The 19,973-nt window shown below is 42.0% G+C and overlaps 1 protein-coding gene across 1 annotated transcript in view; it reads right to left on the bottom strand.

Moving 5' to 3' along the window:
* Positions 1-19,973, bottom strand: part of ULK4 (unc-51 like kinase 4) — a 704,158-nt gene that overhangs the window by 261,347 nt on the left and 422,838 nt on the right. The window contains exon 32 of the mRNA XM_083188569.1: positions 94-199. Coding sequence (XP_083044695.1) covers positions 94-199 — 106 coding nt within the window. The remainder of the gene's footprint in view (positions 1-93; positions 200-19,973) is intronic.

Genomic DNA, 19,973 nt, shown 5'->3' on the forward strand with positions numbered 1-19,973 from the left:
CCCTCATTGATTGAACATCATGGGAAACATAAACCCCAACTAAAGTACTGAAGCTGGTTCATTATATGACTGTATCAAGTAGAGTATACACACCTTGTTCATAGAGGAGTTTCATGTTTGTGTCTTTATGAGCAACCAAGTTGTACAATAAAGATATCACATTTTGAATAACATTTCCCAGTACGTTATCTTGATGTGTCTGTAAAAAACAAAGCATAAACAATAAGCAAATCACATGAAAGTTATCCCTATAGTTCAGTAAACCATCATTATTGGCAAACAATATTGAAGACTTCCACAAAATATATTGTAAGTGGGATGCACAACCCAGCTGCCACATATATTTGAAATCTGTCTTTTATTATACGGCAACTGTTTTCTAGATAATACGTTTCAGAAAGATAAATGATCCTTTTGCTGCCTTCTACCAGTGGATCTAATTATTTCTGAAGCATGTAAGGAGAGAGAATTATTTACAAACACCAACATGACAATGTCCTTTATTTATGTCTTAGGACCACATAACAAATGGACCAAAATATGTGTTAAACTCTATCTATTTAAAAAACTATGAAAAAAAATGAGGCTATTAAATAATGCACACTGTTGCTTGATAAATGGTAGATGCCAATGTCTGTGCAAAGTGCCCTCAGACAGTGTCATTAATTTGTCACTCAAGACAAATGTGGTGTCTCATTCACAAAGAAATATGCAACATAAATTGTGTTTTGTAATTACAATGTATTGCTTTGGTGGAAGACATGCACGTCATATAGTTGCCATACAAAATGTATGTACTCTGCAACAAATATATAATACTTGAGATTTCTAATGTACTATTCGATATTCATATTGTAATGAATCTGCTAATGAATCTGAATTTGTAAGCCAAAATGGGGGGAAAAAACACCTTACATTTAGCACAGTGGTTCCCAACCTGAGGTACATGTACCCATGGGGATATGCTGCAAACCGGTTGGGGGTACTTGAAAATAATATTGGAAATTGTAGAAGTAGAGGAAGAAGTTCACCATTGCGGTGGAGATAAACCACGTTGCATAATTTCCGGGTTCCGTCTGCAGCGTCATCAATGCCTCCTTGTGCTTTTGCCCGAAAGAGCAATGAATTCGGAGCCACACGCACTGCCCTCAGACATCAGTGATCATTTACCCAGATCTACCTGATACGGATGGAAAAAGCAGCTGCATTAATCCTTAGGCCATTAGCGGGAACCACGAAGTAGACAGCAAGCGGCCGAACTCAGAGGTATCAGATTCCTCACCGCACACTACTCCTCCGTTACTCCTTAATATAATGACACGCATACAGATATGCATACTGCTCACTTCCACTCCCCTCTTAACTTGAAATATCCACAGTACTTTAGGTTATGAAATATTCATAACCGAAAAGTCTAATTAAGGGGTACGTGAGAGAAAAAAAGGTTGGGAACCACTGGTTTAGCAGAAGATTTATATAAACATATGACTCACTTTGGAAAGCCAGCAGTAAATCTAACATCGATTCTAATATCTGCCTGATTCAGAATGGATGCTGCGATTGCACATTCATTTTGTGAACACCGCTACCTGGTTTATAGGTTAGAATTAATCAGGCTGCAGTACAGAGAAGCATTGCAATGTTCCTCTACAACTGTGATCACATCACAGTTTTCAGCGATCACAAATGCAGACAGAAGGTTGCATGCACCTCATCTTGCATTTGTATCGCTATGGATCACATATGCTAAGCTGCTGTGAGCTACTTATCATATGCAATCATTCTAAATTAAGCCCTATAGGTGAAGTCACTGACTTTAGATGAGGAGACACTGTGTCTGATTCAGAGATAGGGCTCCCATACATTATTGCTAATTTTCCGAGGGGAGAAATCACAGCCAATCCCCCTTGAACCACCCAGGAAGCATTGCAAGCCATATATTGCATACTGTCCTTTTGCATGCAATATATCTCATGTAGCCCCAGCAAGTGCTGCCGGAGGCTGTCTGATCTGACAGATCCTAGGGGCTCTGATCCGATACGCACAGGCTCATTTACAAAAATGGAGATGTTGCACATGGTAACCTTTCAGATTCTAGTTGTTATCTTTTAGAAGAATGATTAGTAGAATCTCCACAGTTGTTAACCTGCACATTAGCATATAAACCCCTTAATGTTTAAAAATGGTTACTCAAAGTTTCTAATACATAAGTAAAGTATTATTGTAATAAGCAGGGTTAATTTATTTCATCAAAACATTACTGCAAAAAGGTTAAAACTTTTTATAACAACCTTTTTTTCCCCAAAACAAAAACAACTTATACAAGTACAATAGACCCCATGTCTATTTTGTAATAAGAAGCGCCTACCAACCAATTAAAGTATGAATTATTGGTTAGCGACATACTACAATCAATAATAATAATATTAATATCAAACTGGTTAATTTATATACAAATATCAGAATCAACTAATTGTTAGAGAATTAATAGAGTAGAATGAAAAAATGCAATATAGGTCAGATATTGTATTGATTTATTTATAGTTTCTTATATAGCGCAGCAGATTCTGTTGTAGGCAGTTATAAAACAAACTGGGTAACAACAGACAGAATTGGGGGTTAGAGAGCCCTGCTGCAAGCTTACAATCTATAGGGATATTGGAGGGAATCACAAGGACAGGCACCAGTAATAGCATAGCAGTCCCACCAAGTTACAAGTCTAATAAGATATACAAGATGTACATCTCTAACTGATGCCAAAACCACATCATCAACGTATCTGCAGCACGATTCAATATGTCTGGCAAATGGGTTGCCCTGATTTAAAATCATGACCCAGTCAAGCAAATACAAAGCAAAAAAAAATAAAAATAAACTATGAATAATTATTGAGAACCATCTGTTTTTAAAATAAAGAACATAATTAAAGTGGCTATGACCATCAAGAAAGAGGATGGTTATGTCTGTTTAGAGTGTACCAAACTATTAAAGTGTTAAACTGGGTACACATTATGCAATTTTTTGTAACAATATGCACAATAACGATATAATACATACCGTTTAGTGTGTACCCACTATATCGCTAACGATGCAAGCTCCTATATTGTCAGCAACTGCATGTTCAGGTGACATCCCTGAGCTATAGGGTTATCAATACAAACTTGAATTGTTTCAGGAGCAGCGAATAGAGTGGAGATGGCTTGATTTGACTGCAAAGAAAGTGATTTTTTTTTTTTTAATTGATCTAAATTTACAAATTAAAAACTAGCACAACTTAATTGAAGTTGTTTAACTAAAAATAAACTAGTACTCTGCTAAAATTATTGGATACAAATGTTATAATATCTTTAAAAATAACTTATCTAGGCACAGTTTCCGAACTTTTTTTTTCCATTTAAATATAATACAAAATTGGCTATTTTAATCAGAAGGGCAGCAACCTGAGAATGTGTTGTGATTGGTAAAACAGATTTGCCCAGCTTAAGAAGGAAATATGTTCCATCAATCCGTTGAAGTTGATGTTATTTGTGGGAGAGATGCCGCAAATGTGGGCATTTAATGAACAGTACGTTTGACAGCTTTAATAAAACACAGCAATCGCCAACTGAGATAATTAGACTTGAAGCAGCAAAATTCTAGTGTTTGGCAACACAGATGAAACAACTTCATTAAAATGTGCAGCTTTTGCAAATGAAAGGCATGGAGGCACTGGACCCTGAAGAATCAGCCTTCTCAAAACTAATTGCTTCAGTGTTTAAGCAGGACAGCCATATGAAATACCAAGGGTGCTGCAAAGAAATACAAGTAAAGACGCAAATCTAATTTTAATGCAAAAAATACCCTTTATTTAAAAGAATATATAAACCATTGTATCTCAAGTCAAATATTCACGTTTCTGTCATTGGGGGCAGCTAAGTAAAGAAAAATATTTTGTAGTTACTGTTAAGATACATTAACAACCCTTTGTGGTTTGACCAGTTTACAGTCAAGAGGGCTGATTCAGAATTTAGAGCCAAAAAAAAAAAAAAAAGAAAGAAACTTTGCACCTGGGTAAAACCATGCTGCACTACAGGTTGGCCGAACATAAAATGTGCAGAGAGATTTATATTTCCTATTTTCATATATTTGAACTCAAAATCTAGATCGCAGTTAATGTGTTACAAGCAAGAGCAGACAGCATGCAAAAGAGTATTTCACTCCTTCCATTACAGCATTGTTTGTTGCAAGTGCAAAGGGTACTTGTGTAGTTTCACGGCAGCAGTTACGTAGTCAGCGTAGCGTCCCTTTCAGAATGAGTGTAGTGTTCCCGCGGCCAGCGTAGTTAAAAGTAGGGTATTGTTTCCGCGAGCGTCCCTGTCAGAATCAGCTTAGTGTTCCCGCAGCCGCTTAACCTAGCCTGCATCCCTGTCAGAGCCAGCGTACTGTTCCCGTGGCCAGCGTAGTCAGTCAGCAGTACGCAGTACATTGTATCAGTTATAGCTGCAGACAAATTAACAATTTTTAACCTGCTGCAGACAGTGAATTTCTTGCAGCTTCACCACTCTCTCCCTTACTTTACATGTATTCCATGTCCGCTCGCCTCACTTTATAAAATTAACTCCACGCTGACGTGGATAGTGGGGGTATGAAAAGGTCGGAGGACACGTAACGCATCCGTTCACCACGCTTCGGGCTGGCATGGATAGTGTGGGTTTCAAATGGAGGCATTTGCCAGTATGTAACATGGAGCACTAACAAATGCCTCCTTTATTGTGCATGAGATGCACTTGTGTCCGCATCCCCTCTTTGTGCAGAGACGCACGCGCTACCGAACCCATAACCCTGTCGGCAGGGTTGCTGTACCCTGCCGCAATAGTTACTCAGACACAGAAGCGTATCAGACACTTTTCAGACAGATGGAGCACCTCTCTGCCGGCGCCCGCATGATCCCCTCTCCTGTGGAGAGGGGATCATGCGGGCGCTGGCGCTTTGTGGGAGGCGATCACTAGGCTTGCCAGGAACGCCGGGAACAGAGATGCAGTTCCCGGCAACAGTACGGTGATTAGCTGCCTCACGGGGACACTACGCTGACTACGTAGGGTTGCTGAGTGGTCACTACGCTGACTACGTTAGGCAGTTAATGGGCTACGCTGATAACGTAGCTTAGGTTGCCGCCGTGAAACTACACAAGTAAGGCAGCTGTTGGGCTACGCTGATAATGTAGCATAAGCTGCCGCCGTGAAACTACACAAGTACCATGCAAAGTTACATATCTTCTTTCCTTTGATCCCAATTTAGAATCAAATCACAGAGTGGCACACAGGAACTATCTTGGCTTTATTTGACCGCCCACAAGGGAAAAACATATAAATTAATGACTGTACTTCATGCATAGGCTACTCCCACATACACAGTAAAGTAAATCAAAGGAGCAGAAATGTTCTGATTTGCTTAAATCTCATAGTTTTTACTTTTTAATGTTTTAAGGGTACTTGTTTCCTAGCACGGCCACAATCGCGGACATCGGGTGTAATTTTTAGTGGTCTGCGACGCGATGCCCCCGATTTTCGCATTGAAAAAAGTCAAAATCACGTCGGTCGCGTCGCAGGCGGCTAAAAAAGGCTTAAATGGTCCAGACGCGATGCCCCCGATTTCCGATAGGAAACAATGTTAAATGCCTCAATTTACCCGCGATGCCCCGAGTTCCCATAGGAAACAATGTTAAATGCCTCAATTTCACCAAATCATCATAGGGAACAATGGTAAATGGTAAATGGCCCAGAAACCCCTCAAAACACCCCTGAACAGTTAAATGTCCCCCCAAAAGTACGCGTCCTCCGACCTTTTCATACCCCCACTATCCACGTCGGCGTGGAGTTGAGAATAGAATAGTGTGGCGAGCGCAGCGAGCCACCGAGCCCGGAGCGTGGCGAGCGCAGCGAGCCCCGCGAGGGGACGCGGATACCTTCACAGGTATCCGCTGTGCTCGCCACGCTTCGGTCTCGGTGGCTCGCTGCGCTCGCCTCGACGTGGATAGTGGGGGTATGAAAAGGTCGGAGGACGCGTACCGCCGCCGCTCGCCACGCTTCGGGTTCACGTTGATCGTGGGGTGGCGTAAACTACTTTTGGGGGGACATTTCACTGTTCAGGGGTGTTTTGGGGGGTTTCTGGGCCATTTACCATTGTTCCCTATGATGATTTGGGTAAATTGAGCCATTTAACATTGTTTCCTATGGGAAATCGGGGGCATCGCGGGTAAATTGAGGCATTTAACATTGTTCCCTATGGGAAATCGCGGGCATCGCGTCGGTGCCCCCGATTTTTACTAACGATGCCCTCGATCATGATCGGTGTGGCCATGCTAGGAAACAAGTACCGTTTTAAGTTTCAATGGTGGAAGTTCATCATTTGTTGGTGGGTTTCCGATGCCCATCCCTACCTCCTAGAAAATATTACTTTATACATTAGAATACCTAAAAACTGCATCAGTTGATCTCAACAGCACAAGTAGCAAATTCTGCAAAAATGTAAATGTTTGCCTGTTTTTCAGGGGAGGGAGCACAGACCTCGCTTAAGGAGGGTTTTATTATCTGAGTTCTTAGGCCATAATATGTGCCCTAAAACTGTGCCTTTATCAAATTAAAAAAAAAACTAATATGTGCAAAATTTTACTATCCCCAGCTCACACGCTGGGGTTAGTAAAAATGATCTGAAACTTTGCACATGGGCTATTGTTATGGACCCAAAAATCTAGTCGGTGATTTTGTTTTAGGAAAGGAGTTATAAGGGAAAGAATGGGGGCTTAGAGGCAGCGGTTGCAATGGCGCCTACGGCACGCCACATGGGGTAGGCCTTACAAGTTGCAGGCAGGATTCCGGGGTAAATGCTGCTCCTGTCTCCTTAATAAACAACAGTTGAGGTAGCACGGAGTTTCTTCCAAATCCTATGGCAATGTCTCCCACATGTGAGAAGAAGGAAAATTATATGTGCAGGAGACGGAGAGGGGATTAAGATGCGGCCATCATGATGCTCCGTCCACCGGAAGTCACCCACCAAAACCAATAGATTAAGTCATTTTGGAGAAAAAAATTGGTACTTGTTTCCTAGCACAGCGCACCGATTTCTATTGTATGTCATCGGGTCGGAAAAATCGTGTCAATCGCATGCAATGCGATTCTACCAAATCGACCCGATTTTTAATTGTACAGCGACCCTGATGGCTGATTACAATGTTAAATGCCCCCCCAGACCCGGTTTTTAATTGTATACCCACCCTGATGGGTAATTACTATGTCAAATGCCCCCCCATTGTTAACGGCACACCACGATCAACACCAACACGAAGCGTGGCGAGCACAACGAGCCCGTGAGGGGCGGCGGTACGCGTCCTCCGACCTTTTTCATATCCTCACTATCCACGTCGGCGAGTTTAGATTAGAAGAAAGAAGATTTCGTTCCCTTAGAAGGAAATATTTCTTTACGGTCAGAGCAGTCAAACTATGGAACTCTCTTCCTGGAGATGTGGTGTTGGCAGACACAATAAATATGTTTAAAATAAGGCTGGACAATAATTTATTGGTTAAAAACATCCAAGGGCACAAATAAGAATCATAATCTATCTTTAAAAATATCAGAATATACTATATTACAAGGTATAAGCTATTATAACCTAGGTTGAACTCGATAGATGCAAGTCTTTATTCAACCTTATCTACTATGTAACTATGTAACTAAGATGCCAGTGATAAATTGTTTTATCCATTTTTTTTTATCTCACACCATCTATGGAAAACATCATCATTCTCTATGTCTTATAACAGTACATACAGTTGTGCTCATAAGTTTATAAACCCTAGCAGTGATTTGTGATTTTCTGGCCATTTGTCAGAGAATATGAATGATAACTCACAAACTTTTCTTTCACTCATGGTTAATGGTTGGGTGAAGGCTTTTATTGTCAAACAACTGTGTTTACTCTTTTTAAATCATAATGACAACAGAAACTACCCAAATGACACTGATCAAAAGTTTACATACCCCAGTTCTTTATATCGTGTATTGCCCCCTTTAACATTAATGACAACTTGAAGTCTTTTGTGGTAGTTGTGGATGAGGTTCTTTATTTTTTGAGATGGTAAAGCTGCCCATTCTTCTTGGCAAAAAGCTTTCAGTTCCTGTAATTTATTGGGCTGTCTTGCATGAACTGCACATTTGAGATCTCCCCAGAGTGGCTCAATGAAATTGAGGTCAGATGACTGAGATGGCCACTCTAGAACCTTCACTTTATTCAGCTGTAGCCAATGACAGGTTGATTTTGGTCTCATAACTCCAAATGACTTTGTTCCAGAAGTTTTGAGACTTGTCTCTGTGCTGTTTGGAGTATTGTAACTGGGATGCTTAGTGGCATTTGCGTAGTAATGGCTTTCTTCTGGCGACTCGACCATGCAGCCCATTTTTCTTCAAATGCCTCCTTATTGTGCATCTTGAAACAACCACATCACTTTTTTTCAGAGAGTCCTATATTTCAGCTGAAGTTATTTGTGGATTTTTCTTTGCATCCCAAACAATTTACCTGGCAGTTGTGGCTGAAATTTTTGTTGGTCTACCTGGCCGTGATTTGGTTTCCACAGAATCCCTCATTTTCCACTTCTTAATTAGAGTTTGAACACTGCTGATTGGCATTCTCAATTGCTTTCCTGTGTTATACAGTTCAATTACCTTTTCCTGCATATCCTTTGACAATTATTTTGTTTTCCCCATGACTAAGACTCCAGACATGTCAGTGCAGCATTGGCTGAAAAATGCAAGGGTATTTCAGGAGACCAGAAACTCACTAACCTTTTACCACACACTGATTACAAGCAAACAGATCACAGGTGAGGATGGTTACCTTTAGTATCCATTCAAACTCGTTTGTGTCAACTTGTGTGCATGTTATCAGGCCAAAACCTCCAGGGTATGGAAACTTTTGATTGGGGTCATTTGGGTAGTTTCTGTTGCCATTATGATTTAAAAGAGCAAACACAGTTGTTTGACAATAAATGGCTTCACCCAACCACTAACCATGAGTGAAAGAAAAGTTTGTGAGTTATCATTCATATTCTCTGACAAATGGCCAGAAAATCACAATATTTGCTAGGCTATGTAAACTTATGAGTACAACTGTATATATATTCTGCCCAAATGAATTGGAAAACCACTGTAGGAACACTGAGAGAATACTGTTGCGAATTTTAATTAAGTCTGACTTAAAAACAAAGAAAGTACTTATACATAAAACAGGCAAAGAATTAAGAGTAAAGGATATCTGATAATACATTGTAACATCTATGCCAATCTGTTGTATTTATGTATAGCAGAAATCAGAAAAGGCAGATTTAGAAGTATTGGATGTGCACAGATAAACACAGGTGCAGCTAAAGAATTAATGTGAAAAGTAACATCAAGTCCACTGTTAAAATGGACATATATAAGGGGGGTTATTAGTGCTCATTCTAGCACCCGCCAACTTTGAAAAACTATGCAATTCCTCTTCCCTGCCTGGGGTGTCGCTGTGGTGTTTCTAGCACAGGTCTGGTTTGCATATTAGTGCTGATATACAGACCACACTGTGCTTAAAGCACTACAGCAGACAGCGACACCCCAGGCAGGGAAGAGGAACTGCATGGGTTTTCAAAGATAGTGGGTGCTAGAATAAACACTAGGTTATTCTGGTAGACTCACAAGGCTGAGGATTCCTTAGAAAATAGCCTGGCTCATACAGCCAAATAAGCATGTATGTTGCCAGGGAAATTGAGAGAGCAGTATCTCACATTAATGGCTCAGTTCCTCCATCACAGCTTTGACCTAGGCCAACTTGCTGGAAGGAATGTTCCTTTCACTTCTGCTCTGCACAGCAGGAATATAGTCACAGGTGCTGCAGCCTTGGAAAGGTGCATTTAGGGAGAGGGAAACAGTACTCAGGCAGTAACATACGTACATTAGAAGTACTTTACAGGAACCTACGTGGTGTGAGTTCAGTAGGAAATAGCATACCTCCCAACTTACATGGAGACCGATGCGGGACGGATGGATGCGGTAAAAAAAAAATGGTGGCGTGACCTAATCAGAGGGGCTTGGCCTATACTCGCGGCTCTCCCGCAAGGCCACACCCTATTTTGCCGCTATGGGGGCATGACCCAGAGCCTCTAGCCATGCCCCCAGCCCCCTGGCTGCGGGAATAGATGCTGTGCGCACGCGCACAGCGTTTATTCCCTGCTACACAGCAGCCGACAGGGGGATTCCCAACAGCCCCCCCTCACAGCGGGAGGGACATGGGAATGTCCCCGAAAACCAGGACATTCCTGCGGTAAGCAGGACTGTTGGGAGGTATGAAATAGTGTATCTGCTTAGGAAAATAATATGTGTATATACCTCAAGCATAAATACATAACATATGCCTTGAATAGCTACACATAAACGTTTTATACTTTTACAATATAGCTATATGCAGAACACAATTTGCGCTCATCAACTTATTTAAAATCTGCATTGTTTTAAATTGGATCCTTTACGTGTGCTCATATCTAAATCAAAGTACATGCTTATGCTAGATGCAAAATAAAATATTCCTTGTTATTCCTCTACAGTTTTATTATTGTAATGTGCAGTCTCCATTATACCAGAGTTACTGCTAAAGGCAACTTTGAAACCTCAATGATGTTTAAAGCCACAGTCTAAATTAGTTTATCACTTATAAACTGCACCCATGAGGCTGGCAATTTCTTTTGGATGCTGTTACAGTACCATGCCTGGAGGCAGAAAATGTGGTGAAAGAACCAGTCGCTGGGATTCACACGTCAGAAATGCACAGGGATTGTGCAGAAAGGACAGAGCTCCCTGGGGACAGCGGGCATCTCTTCTGTGTTTTTACCCAAAGTCTAAGAAGACTAGCAATCTGTTTAGAATTGCTCTTATCCGTACAGCTAACCCAAAAATGACAAGTCTAATTAAGGAAAACACTATTTCATAGATACAGCAAGCAAACAATACACCATCAAAAAAAAAAAAGTGTGATACCACAGGGATATATCATGGAATACTTTTGCTTTCTTTAGAAAAAAAAAAGCCTGTGTCTACTGTATTGCATATAACAACATGCAAATGGATCTAATTTGTCTTGTGTCATAAAAAAAAGGTAAAAACATGACATCTCACAGTGCTAGGATTTTGCATACTGTCAAAAATCTAATTAAAATCTGAGGTTCACAGATGCAACAAAGCTATAAAAGTCATGGTTTCAAATTGTAGAGTTAAGGCAAAAGTCTAGGTAGTTCCAGGACAGACTGCAGATTACAGATGACACAAATCTGGGATTTCCTTGGTTTAGAGTGCAACGGATGTGGTCTGATGGCCTGAGATGTGGACGTACTTGTGTCTGTACTGTATGTAAATGCCACGTAAAACACTCCTATTAAGATGATCACCGGCTGCTTCACAAATCCGATGATTTCCATATTGAGATACATAACTAGTGACTGCTCCAGCACCATGGAGGTGCAGCATCCTCCTCTTACTACCCATAAACACCCACCATAATTGCATCTGTCTGCAGGCATTTTCGATCTACGCATAGGCATTGTGAGCTGGATGCATAATCAGACTGAGGGCCTAATTTATATTTGTAAGTAAAGCAAAAAAAAAAAGCAAGTAGCTTTGTGTATGGTACTGGCCATGTTGCCATGCAAGGGGAGCAAATACATCTATATTTCATTTTGTGTAAGATAAACACCTTCTGCTTTTGCATGTCGACAGCTATATTTTTATACTGCAATTTACAGTAGGTTTCAGTTTGAACACAACCCATCCAAATCTGATCTCTCTGCACATTTGCTTTGATTGCAAATCAGAATCAGACACTAAAAGCATCGGCCACTTTCAAGTTTGGCATAAAAAAAAGTCCAGTTCTAGAACAAACTTTGGTTTGGGTTACCAGAATTCAATTTTAGGGGTAAAAGTGTGTACATACAGTAGCTGTAGCAGTACATAGGGAATAATATATTGCCCTTCAAAATTAAAATCTGCTAGAATGATCACTGATTGGTAAATGTAATAGGATCTCAGCTTCCGGAGCTCTGGGATATTGTCTCAGAATGGCAGTATTTTTCAAGCGGCAGTCATTTACAAGACAAAGCCAGGTAATGATTGCCACTTTAAAAATATGGCCAATCTCGAACGTTATTACATTTACCCCTGAATATCAACAAATATAAGTCTAAAATCAGAAATAATAACACATGGGCAGTACGAATGGTGTAGGTTAGTATTACTGCCTCACAATACTGAGGTCATGGGTTCGATTCCCACCATGGCCCTAACTGTGCAAAGTTTGTATTTTTTGCCCGTACTTGCCCGGGTTTCCTCCAGGTACTCCTGTTTCCTCCCAAAGTCCAAAAATATACTGGTAGGCTAACTGGCTCCCAACAAATTAACCCTAGAATGTCTATGTGTGTATATACATGTGGTAGGGAATATGGATTGTAAGCTCCACTGGGGCAGGGACTGATGTGAATCTCTTATATATTTAGCCAGATCCGTCACTCAAAAGCAGTATAGGTAATGGTGGGCGGGGTTCCACGGGTGATTGACAGGCCCATCCACCGTTATCCACAATGCAGAACCTGCATTACAAGTTCTACACATCCTATGTCCTACAAAAAGCTCCTGCCCCCTACTCTCCCACCACTCCCCATGTTTGGCCAAATACCACCCAAACCCCGCCCCACGGCTGAACACCACCCCCTCCACCCGAGCACACTGACTGTGACCCAGGATGCCTTTGCTGCAGTGGCTCATGTGTACTCTCCTCCTGCCAGCTCCTTCCTCCCTGGCCAGACATCCACAGTGAGTACTTCTGCACTCAGCGTACAGCCCCTGCTGAAGGTGGCATGGCACCCCCCACATGGGGGGGCGCGGTTTTCGGGAGGGGGGGTCGCGGGTGGGGGGAGGGGTGCCCGTGATTTTCGGGAGGGGGGCGTCGCGTGTGGGGGAGGGGTGCCCGCGAATTTCGGGAGGGGGGGTCGCGGGTGGGGTGCCTGCAAATATGCTTACACAGAAGGTACCTAACTAAGGGCCAAATGTATAAAGCCTTAACAAGTGATAAAGTGGAGAATGCTAAAGATAAAGGGGCCGATTCAGCCTGTACGCAGAATCCTAGATTGTTTCTACCGTTTAGACTTTTTCCAGTGTAAACAGCAATAACGATCTAGGTGAGGAAGCCACTGAGTAACATAGGGAAATGCTTTGATCCTGAGGACATCATACACCAGCCGATCTCACCCTGCTGTCCGAGTAATACACTCCAGAGAAGGCTGCATTAATTGGAGGCACCAGAGGCTGGGAGACTACCTGTGGATGCTGAATACAAAGCAGGAGGACTGGACATAAATGTGGAGCTCCAAAAAATAAGTACCGCTTTTTAATGCCACATGTTGCCATGTTGTTTTACATCTTTTAATCTGGATGTTTGATTAACACTGACTAACACAGTTTAAGGGGGATATTCAATCACCGGCGAGCATCTCCCGTCGGGGGAGATGGCCGCCGGGCCCTATTCAATGCTCTTACTCGACAGCATTGAGCAGGGGATCTCGCAGAACGAGCCCGACTTCACAAGCAGTCGGGCTCGTTCTGCCGAGAACGGCCGGGAATTGCCAAGCTCACGGCCGCAGCTCGACTATTCCCGGCCACTTCTCGTGGCCATGTCTCCTCCTCGCCCCGCGGCAGGCAGGACATTGAATCCCGCCTGCATGTTCTCGGTCGAGCTGACCGAGATTTGGACTGGGTCACGGCTGTCAAGCCAGCTCGACAGCTGTGACCCGCAGATTGAATACCCCCCTTAATGGCTTGCATGAAACTGGCTTAAACTAAAAACTTTCCTCTCATACTGATTGAGAGAGAGAGAGAGTAATACTAACCATCCAAGTTTGCCTTGTTACATACTCATCACCTGCACATACTACTAACCCAATTATTAGCTGAGAGAGATAAGAAGATATGGTATTTGTTTCCTAGCACGGGGCCCACGATTTTAAGTCGCATGGCATCTTATGCATTGTATCGTATCGCATCGCATGCCATATAGCCGCATGCGATGCAATGCGTTTTAAGCACCCTAAAATCCATTCGATTATGACTGCAGCAGCAGTCGCCTGAGTTTGGTATCATAAGGTGGCCCCCTGGTTCACCAGATTTGATCCTAATAGAACAAAAGTGTAATGCAGTTCAACGTGTCATCAATCATTCCACCATTGGTGAATATCAGGGAGTTAGACCAATATTCAGGAGGCATAGGGTACACTATCTACGCTGTACTCCAGAGAGTTTGTGGCATCCATGACCCATCATGTTATTGCTGTTATCCATCTGAATGGAGGCTCTATGTATTACTAGGTGTCTCAGTTTGCCCTGCATATAAAAGTATAAACTCCATACTTTGCTATGCTGCCAATCTAAAAACATCTATGTAGCTATGTCTGTATATAACAGCCAATGGTTTTATATCCCTTCTGTCACTGATATAAAAAAAACCTGTGAGCATATAGCCCCATACACACTAAACAACCCCACCGACGCCAATAGGGTGAGGGCCCAGCGGGGGGGTTTGATGGTGTCGGCATTGGCATGCTGGCTCAGAGGACCTGCTGGACAATGAAGGGAGTCGTTAACAATTGGGGAGCGCATCATTGACAATGTCAAGTGTACACACTAGAAGATAAAGTCCTTCAGCTGCAATGCACTGCACTGGAATTGCCAGTTTCTTGACAGTTAATAAAAGCGACATGCTGTATGACTAGCAGAATTTCATTTTTTTTTATTGTTTTTAGAGAAATGCAAAATAAAAAAAAACATACAGTAAACACCAATAAAGGCAAACAACCCCTGTCTAACAGTCAACACTGAGCCAATATCATGCCTATGAGAGCATGAGATAACTGAGGCAGAAAGTCTATTTGCCAAATGGCAGACTCCACTTTGCAGCTACTGGGTAGACTTTAAATAATGACACAATAGCTCTGTTTTCAGTGTAATTTGTACTGTCAAAGATGCTTAATTAGTTTTCTACTCTCTTTTAAGCATTTGTGTATGCAGGTGTACAAAAAAGGATACATTTGCATTAATAGGTGTGGAATGAATAATAAAACTAGTTTTAAAGCAATTATTTAACATTTCGATCTGCAGAGTTTAGTGCAAATAAATGGGACACAGAAACTGGCAAAAAATTATTACGCATTAGTATAATTCTGACTAAACACGAAATGACAGACGATTAATGTTTCAATGCGTCTTCCAGGGAAGTGAGCTAACAAAACTCATTGGCAGCAAGCTTAAATTAGGTATCAGTGAGGATAATGCAGCCATAATGACTGAAATAGCCAGAAAATTAAATATAATCATGTGCCATTAAGCACACTCTGGATCCATTTTTACTGCATTATTTCCTATAATTTGCCTTCCGTCTATTGAAGAAACCTACAGTACCGCAGCAATTTCAGTCACAATCACAAACAAGTCTAATTTTTTCACAATGAAGTCCACTGAGATTAATGGGCGGTCACAGGTCACTATATTCTGGCCAATCCCACAGCAACCTAAGTAATTATTTAAAAATGATGAAAACACAGCTTCTGACTTTATCACCAAGATCTTTAAGACATAATTAGAATTTCACTCACTGGCAACCTGGTGTCTGATATGGAGATGCTGTTCACCCAGTCAGCATCCTAAGCACTAGGGGTCTTAATAAGAAGGGCAGCAGGTCTAATCTCCACTATATTCCCCAGAGAGCTTTTGCATTAAATGGACTGCATTAGACTTCCATTCTGTGCATCATTTTATTTGTGCTGTTGAAAGAAAGGGAATCTTATTCAGGCCTCCAGTGTTTTTCCAGGCTCTGTTGTTATCGATCAAAACTGCAAGTCTTTTTGCTTTTAGCATTAGCTGCTGCTATGCCATCTAGATGCGAGCAGTGAGGACAACGTGTACTGAATTTAAAGACTAACAAAAAATTAATAGATGAAAACAGCAAGAGAAACTGTCAGCAGCTGAGCAGCAACAAGTGACTTGGATAGACCAAAAATGTTGCCCATTTAGGGCCTGATTTAGACCTGTTCGCTAGGCTGCAAGTGTTCGCAGTCTTGCAAACAGGCACATACCGCCTGCCGGCCGACTGAATGTCCCCCCCCCTCCTCCGCGAGAATCTCTGCATTTGCATGCACAGGTGAAAAGTCATTTGCCGTTCGCAGTTAAAAGTCAGTTTAGACAGCCTTTTAACTTGGCCGAATTTAGGGCGGGAACTGATGTCATGTAACGTTAGTTGGCTTCCCCTGCAGCAGGCCTTGACATGCCTCCCTTTGCAGGGGTGCGGGCAGCATTTTTATGGGCTTACCTTGCACCAAACCCCTGTGTGCCCCCTTTCCTCCCCGCCCAGTGCGAATACCTTGGCGAGTGTGATACTCACGGAAGGCATTTGCACATGGGTTTTGCACATGCACATATTCACAAATATGCAGCAGACCCCCACCATCGGAAATGGTGCCGATTTTAGACCCATAGTCACTATTACAGTGTAAGTTGTGCCTTGCAGAATAATACAATTAAATTTAGGTACTAATTCTAAATAAGTGTAAAAAAAACATATGATACTTCACACATATTTTCCTTTTATGTCAGACAAAATGCAAGCCAGCTATCCAGGGCAAATATCAGGATTTGCATACACCAGCCATGTCAAGCTCATGTTCTCCTTGATGATATTTTACGGACTTTATAAACAGTTGGGGATCACTCACTAAACATTGTAAGCGGTCACATCCACTGGTACTTATGTAGTAGCCGGTTGCCCAGTACGCTCTTAGCATACTGGGCTATTCTCCGTAGTGATATCGCATCGCACGCCGTGTATGGTGCCGTGCGATCCCATGCGACGAGATGAGATGTCCCTTTAGTTAATATTAAGTGCACAAGAGTGCTAATACAATGAAATAGCGCATGGGATTGCACGGCACCTGATGCGATGCGATATCTCATTGTATGGTCACCCATGTAGTTTTAGAGTGCTTATACAATTAAATATCGCATGGCACCATACACACCGTGCGATCCGATACAATGCGATATTTCATTGTATGGCCACCCATGCTATGAAATATGATGGAAGCACCCACCTATAGCCCCCACTATCCACGACACCCCGAAGCGTGGCATGCGCAGCGAGCCCCGTGAGGGGCGGTGGAGTGCGTCCCCCGACCTTTTCATACCCCCACTATCCACGTTGGTGTGGAGTTGATTTTATATAGTGTGGCGAGTGCAGCGAGCCCCGCAAGGGGACGCGGATAACTTTACATGTTTTTCGCGTCTGCTCACCGGACTCGGTGGCTGCGCTCGCCTCACTGTATAATTCTTTCAAAAGGATTTTCTGTTCCCAAACTTTTCCTCCACATGAACTCCTGTAGATAGGATGCTAAGTGGTGTCTTGCAGTGCCTCTCTGCCTTTTATTTCGCCATTTGGCGGCCCCTCACAGCCACTAGATGGTTTGGGTGTGTACCCAATTCAGTGCCCACAAAATTGTAGCGGTGATTAACTCTGCAATGTTCGTACCCTGCCTGCTGCAGTTCCTGGGTATTATACGCCCTCCAGCAGTCTGAATAAATCACGGATCCGGGAGCGACATTATCATTGATGGCAACCATGAGGATCGTGGCGTCTCGCCTTTCAAGGACGGTCAGGAAGCAGGCCCCTGTCTCCCTGCATATACCGCCGAATAGCCATTGCTGGGGCAGCATCCTCCCAAAGTTATATTTCCTCTTCACAAAGAGGCTCTCGTCAGAGTGAGTGCCCGGGAGAACTTACACAAGTTCTGAGTGACTACGCTATTTCCGTAGCTTAAGCTTATTCAGAAAGCATAGCTATGGTAACTGACAAACGTATATCAGTACTCTATGCATATAAACTAGTGGAATTGCATCGCATGCCTCTAAAATGGGACATGCGATGCGATTTCCTTCCGCAAGCGTACGTATGGTAATTTGGCACCCGGCTACTACATAAGTACCCATCCACTTTATCTTTTGACGCCGCATTCTAGAGATTCAAGGGCAAAGGCAAAATAGTTTGTTTGGCAGGGTGTGGGGGAAGGTAGGGTTGTGGTTTAATTTAGTTTGAGAGAGATATATATATTTCAAGGTACAGGATGACACACAGGCATGTATTCAATGCTCCTTTGTCGCTGTAAATAACGGTGAGTGTGCATGTTTTTTGGAGAGTGGTGAACTTTTCTCTCCTATTTTGTGCTTCCCTGTATTCAGCTCTGTTGCTTCTCCAAAAATATTTTGCGAAGCTAACTCAGTTCACCCTGCACTTCTCCCCATTTCTGTTCAATGGGGATTTTAGTGTCTCTCTCCAAAAGTGTATTCAATGCACAAATTGCGAGTCCTGCTGGTTTCTTTTTTTAGAGCAGTTCTCCATTTTTCCCTCGGCATCTTTTTTAGGTGAACTGTAAGGTTATCTTTCTTAAAGTTGTTATTTATTTAGTTTTTTTATGGCTTATAAATTAAAAAAAATGTACTCTAATGTATTTATTGCAAGTGCCATAATGCTGTACTTCTATATTAATTTATTTGGAATTTAATAAGTTATTTTAATGGTAACCAATAAGAAATCATTTTGGAATGCTCCTAGTAATTTCCCATGCTTCCTCTCTTCTTCCTCACCTAACCCCCAAACAGGCTTTTAAACACACTAACAATTATAAAATAAATTAAATAAAAACACAGGGCAAAGAAACAATGCTAAAAGCACAACACAAGGATAAAGGCCAAACAGAACAAAATACACCCGTCTGGACAAACCCAATTAAAATAGTCACACAGCCATTTGTTGTAAAATAAATACTGAACAAAACATTTACCTTTCTAAACCTTTGTAAAAAAATACAAGTCCACAAATGTGAGGAACACGCTGCTGAGAATATCCCAGTCTGACCAGCTCACGTGGAGAGCAGGAGATAACAGATGTCTCCAGTTACAGTCCTCCCATTTGAACTCGCATAATTATGCTAAGTTCGCAAAAGGGGCCGGCGAGCTGGCCACACGTTGAATACTGAGGAAGTCAGAAATGAGAGATAAGAAAAAGTGGTGAGCACTTCAGCGAGATCACAGGGACACAGAACAGTGAGCGGTGAGCCAGACTCTCAAAAAACATTGAATACTCCTCACAGAGATGTTGTACAGCTGGGTTCAGAGTTCATAAATAATCCAAGCATTTGTGCACATGTATGATGCTGCATCTGTAATATACACTTTCTCTCTTTTCAACTAATCTCGAGTGCTGATTTGTTTCTTCTCTACCCGGGTAGGGAGGTAAATCAATCCATCTATCTATCTATCTATCTATCTATCTATCTATCTATAGTCGTGGTGTGTGCCTGGCACTCTCCCTAAATGTGTAGTGAGTCCGTGCTCTTGATCCCTTTGCAAGGAATATAATACAGGTAGTTTGCTGGAGGTACTCATGACATTTTCAATCAAAAGTAATAATGGATAAATAACAGCCCACACGGGTAACTGCTGTATCAATGTTTCGGGTTGAGGGTGTGCAAACCTGAAATGTTAATACAGCAGTTAGCAAACTACCTGTATCTATACTATATATGTATATATATATATATATATATATATATATATATACATATATATACAGTGGGGCCAATGAAACAGCATCAGTGGATACAGCTACCTATGCAGTGCTGCTCCCGCTCATGTGCAGATCATTACATCTGTTACATTTATGTTTATTATGCTACACAGAATGCACCAATTTCTGATCTGGTCATTGCTCTTTTGGCAAAAATGTTTTTGGGTGTTTTTTAGGTACCCAAAATTTGGACAGGACGATGAAAAAATATTGGCAAGTAAGAGTATTTTGAATCATTGCCAACCCAATGCACCAGGTATTT

This window comes from Crinia signifera, chromosome 5 (assembly GCF_055691185.1).
Source record: "Crinia signifera chromosome 5, ASM5569118v1, whole genome shotgun sequence".
Lineage (NCBI taxonomy): Eukaryota > Metazoa > Chordata > Amphibia > Anura > Myobatrachidae > Crinia > Crinia signifera.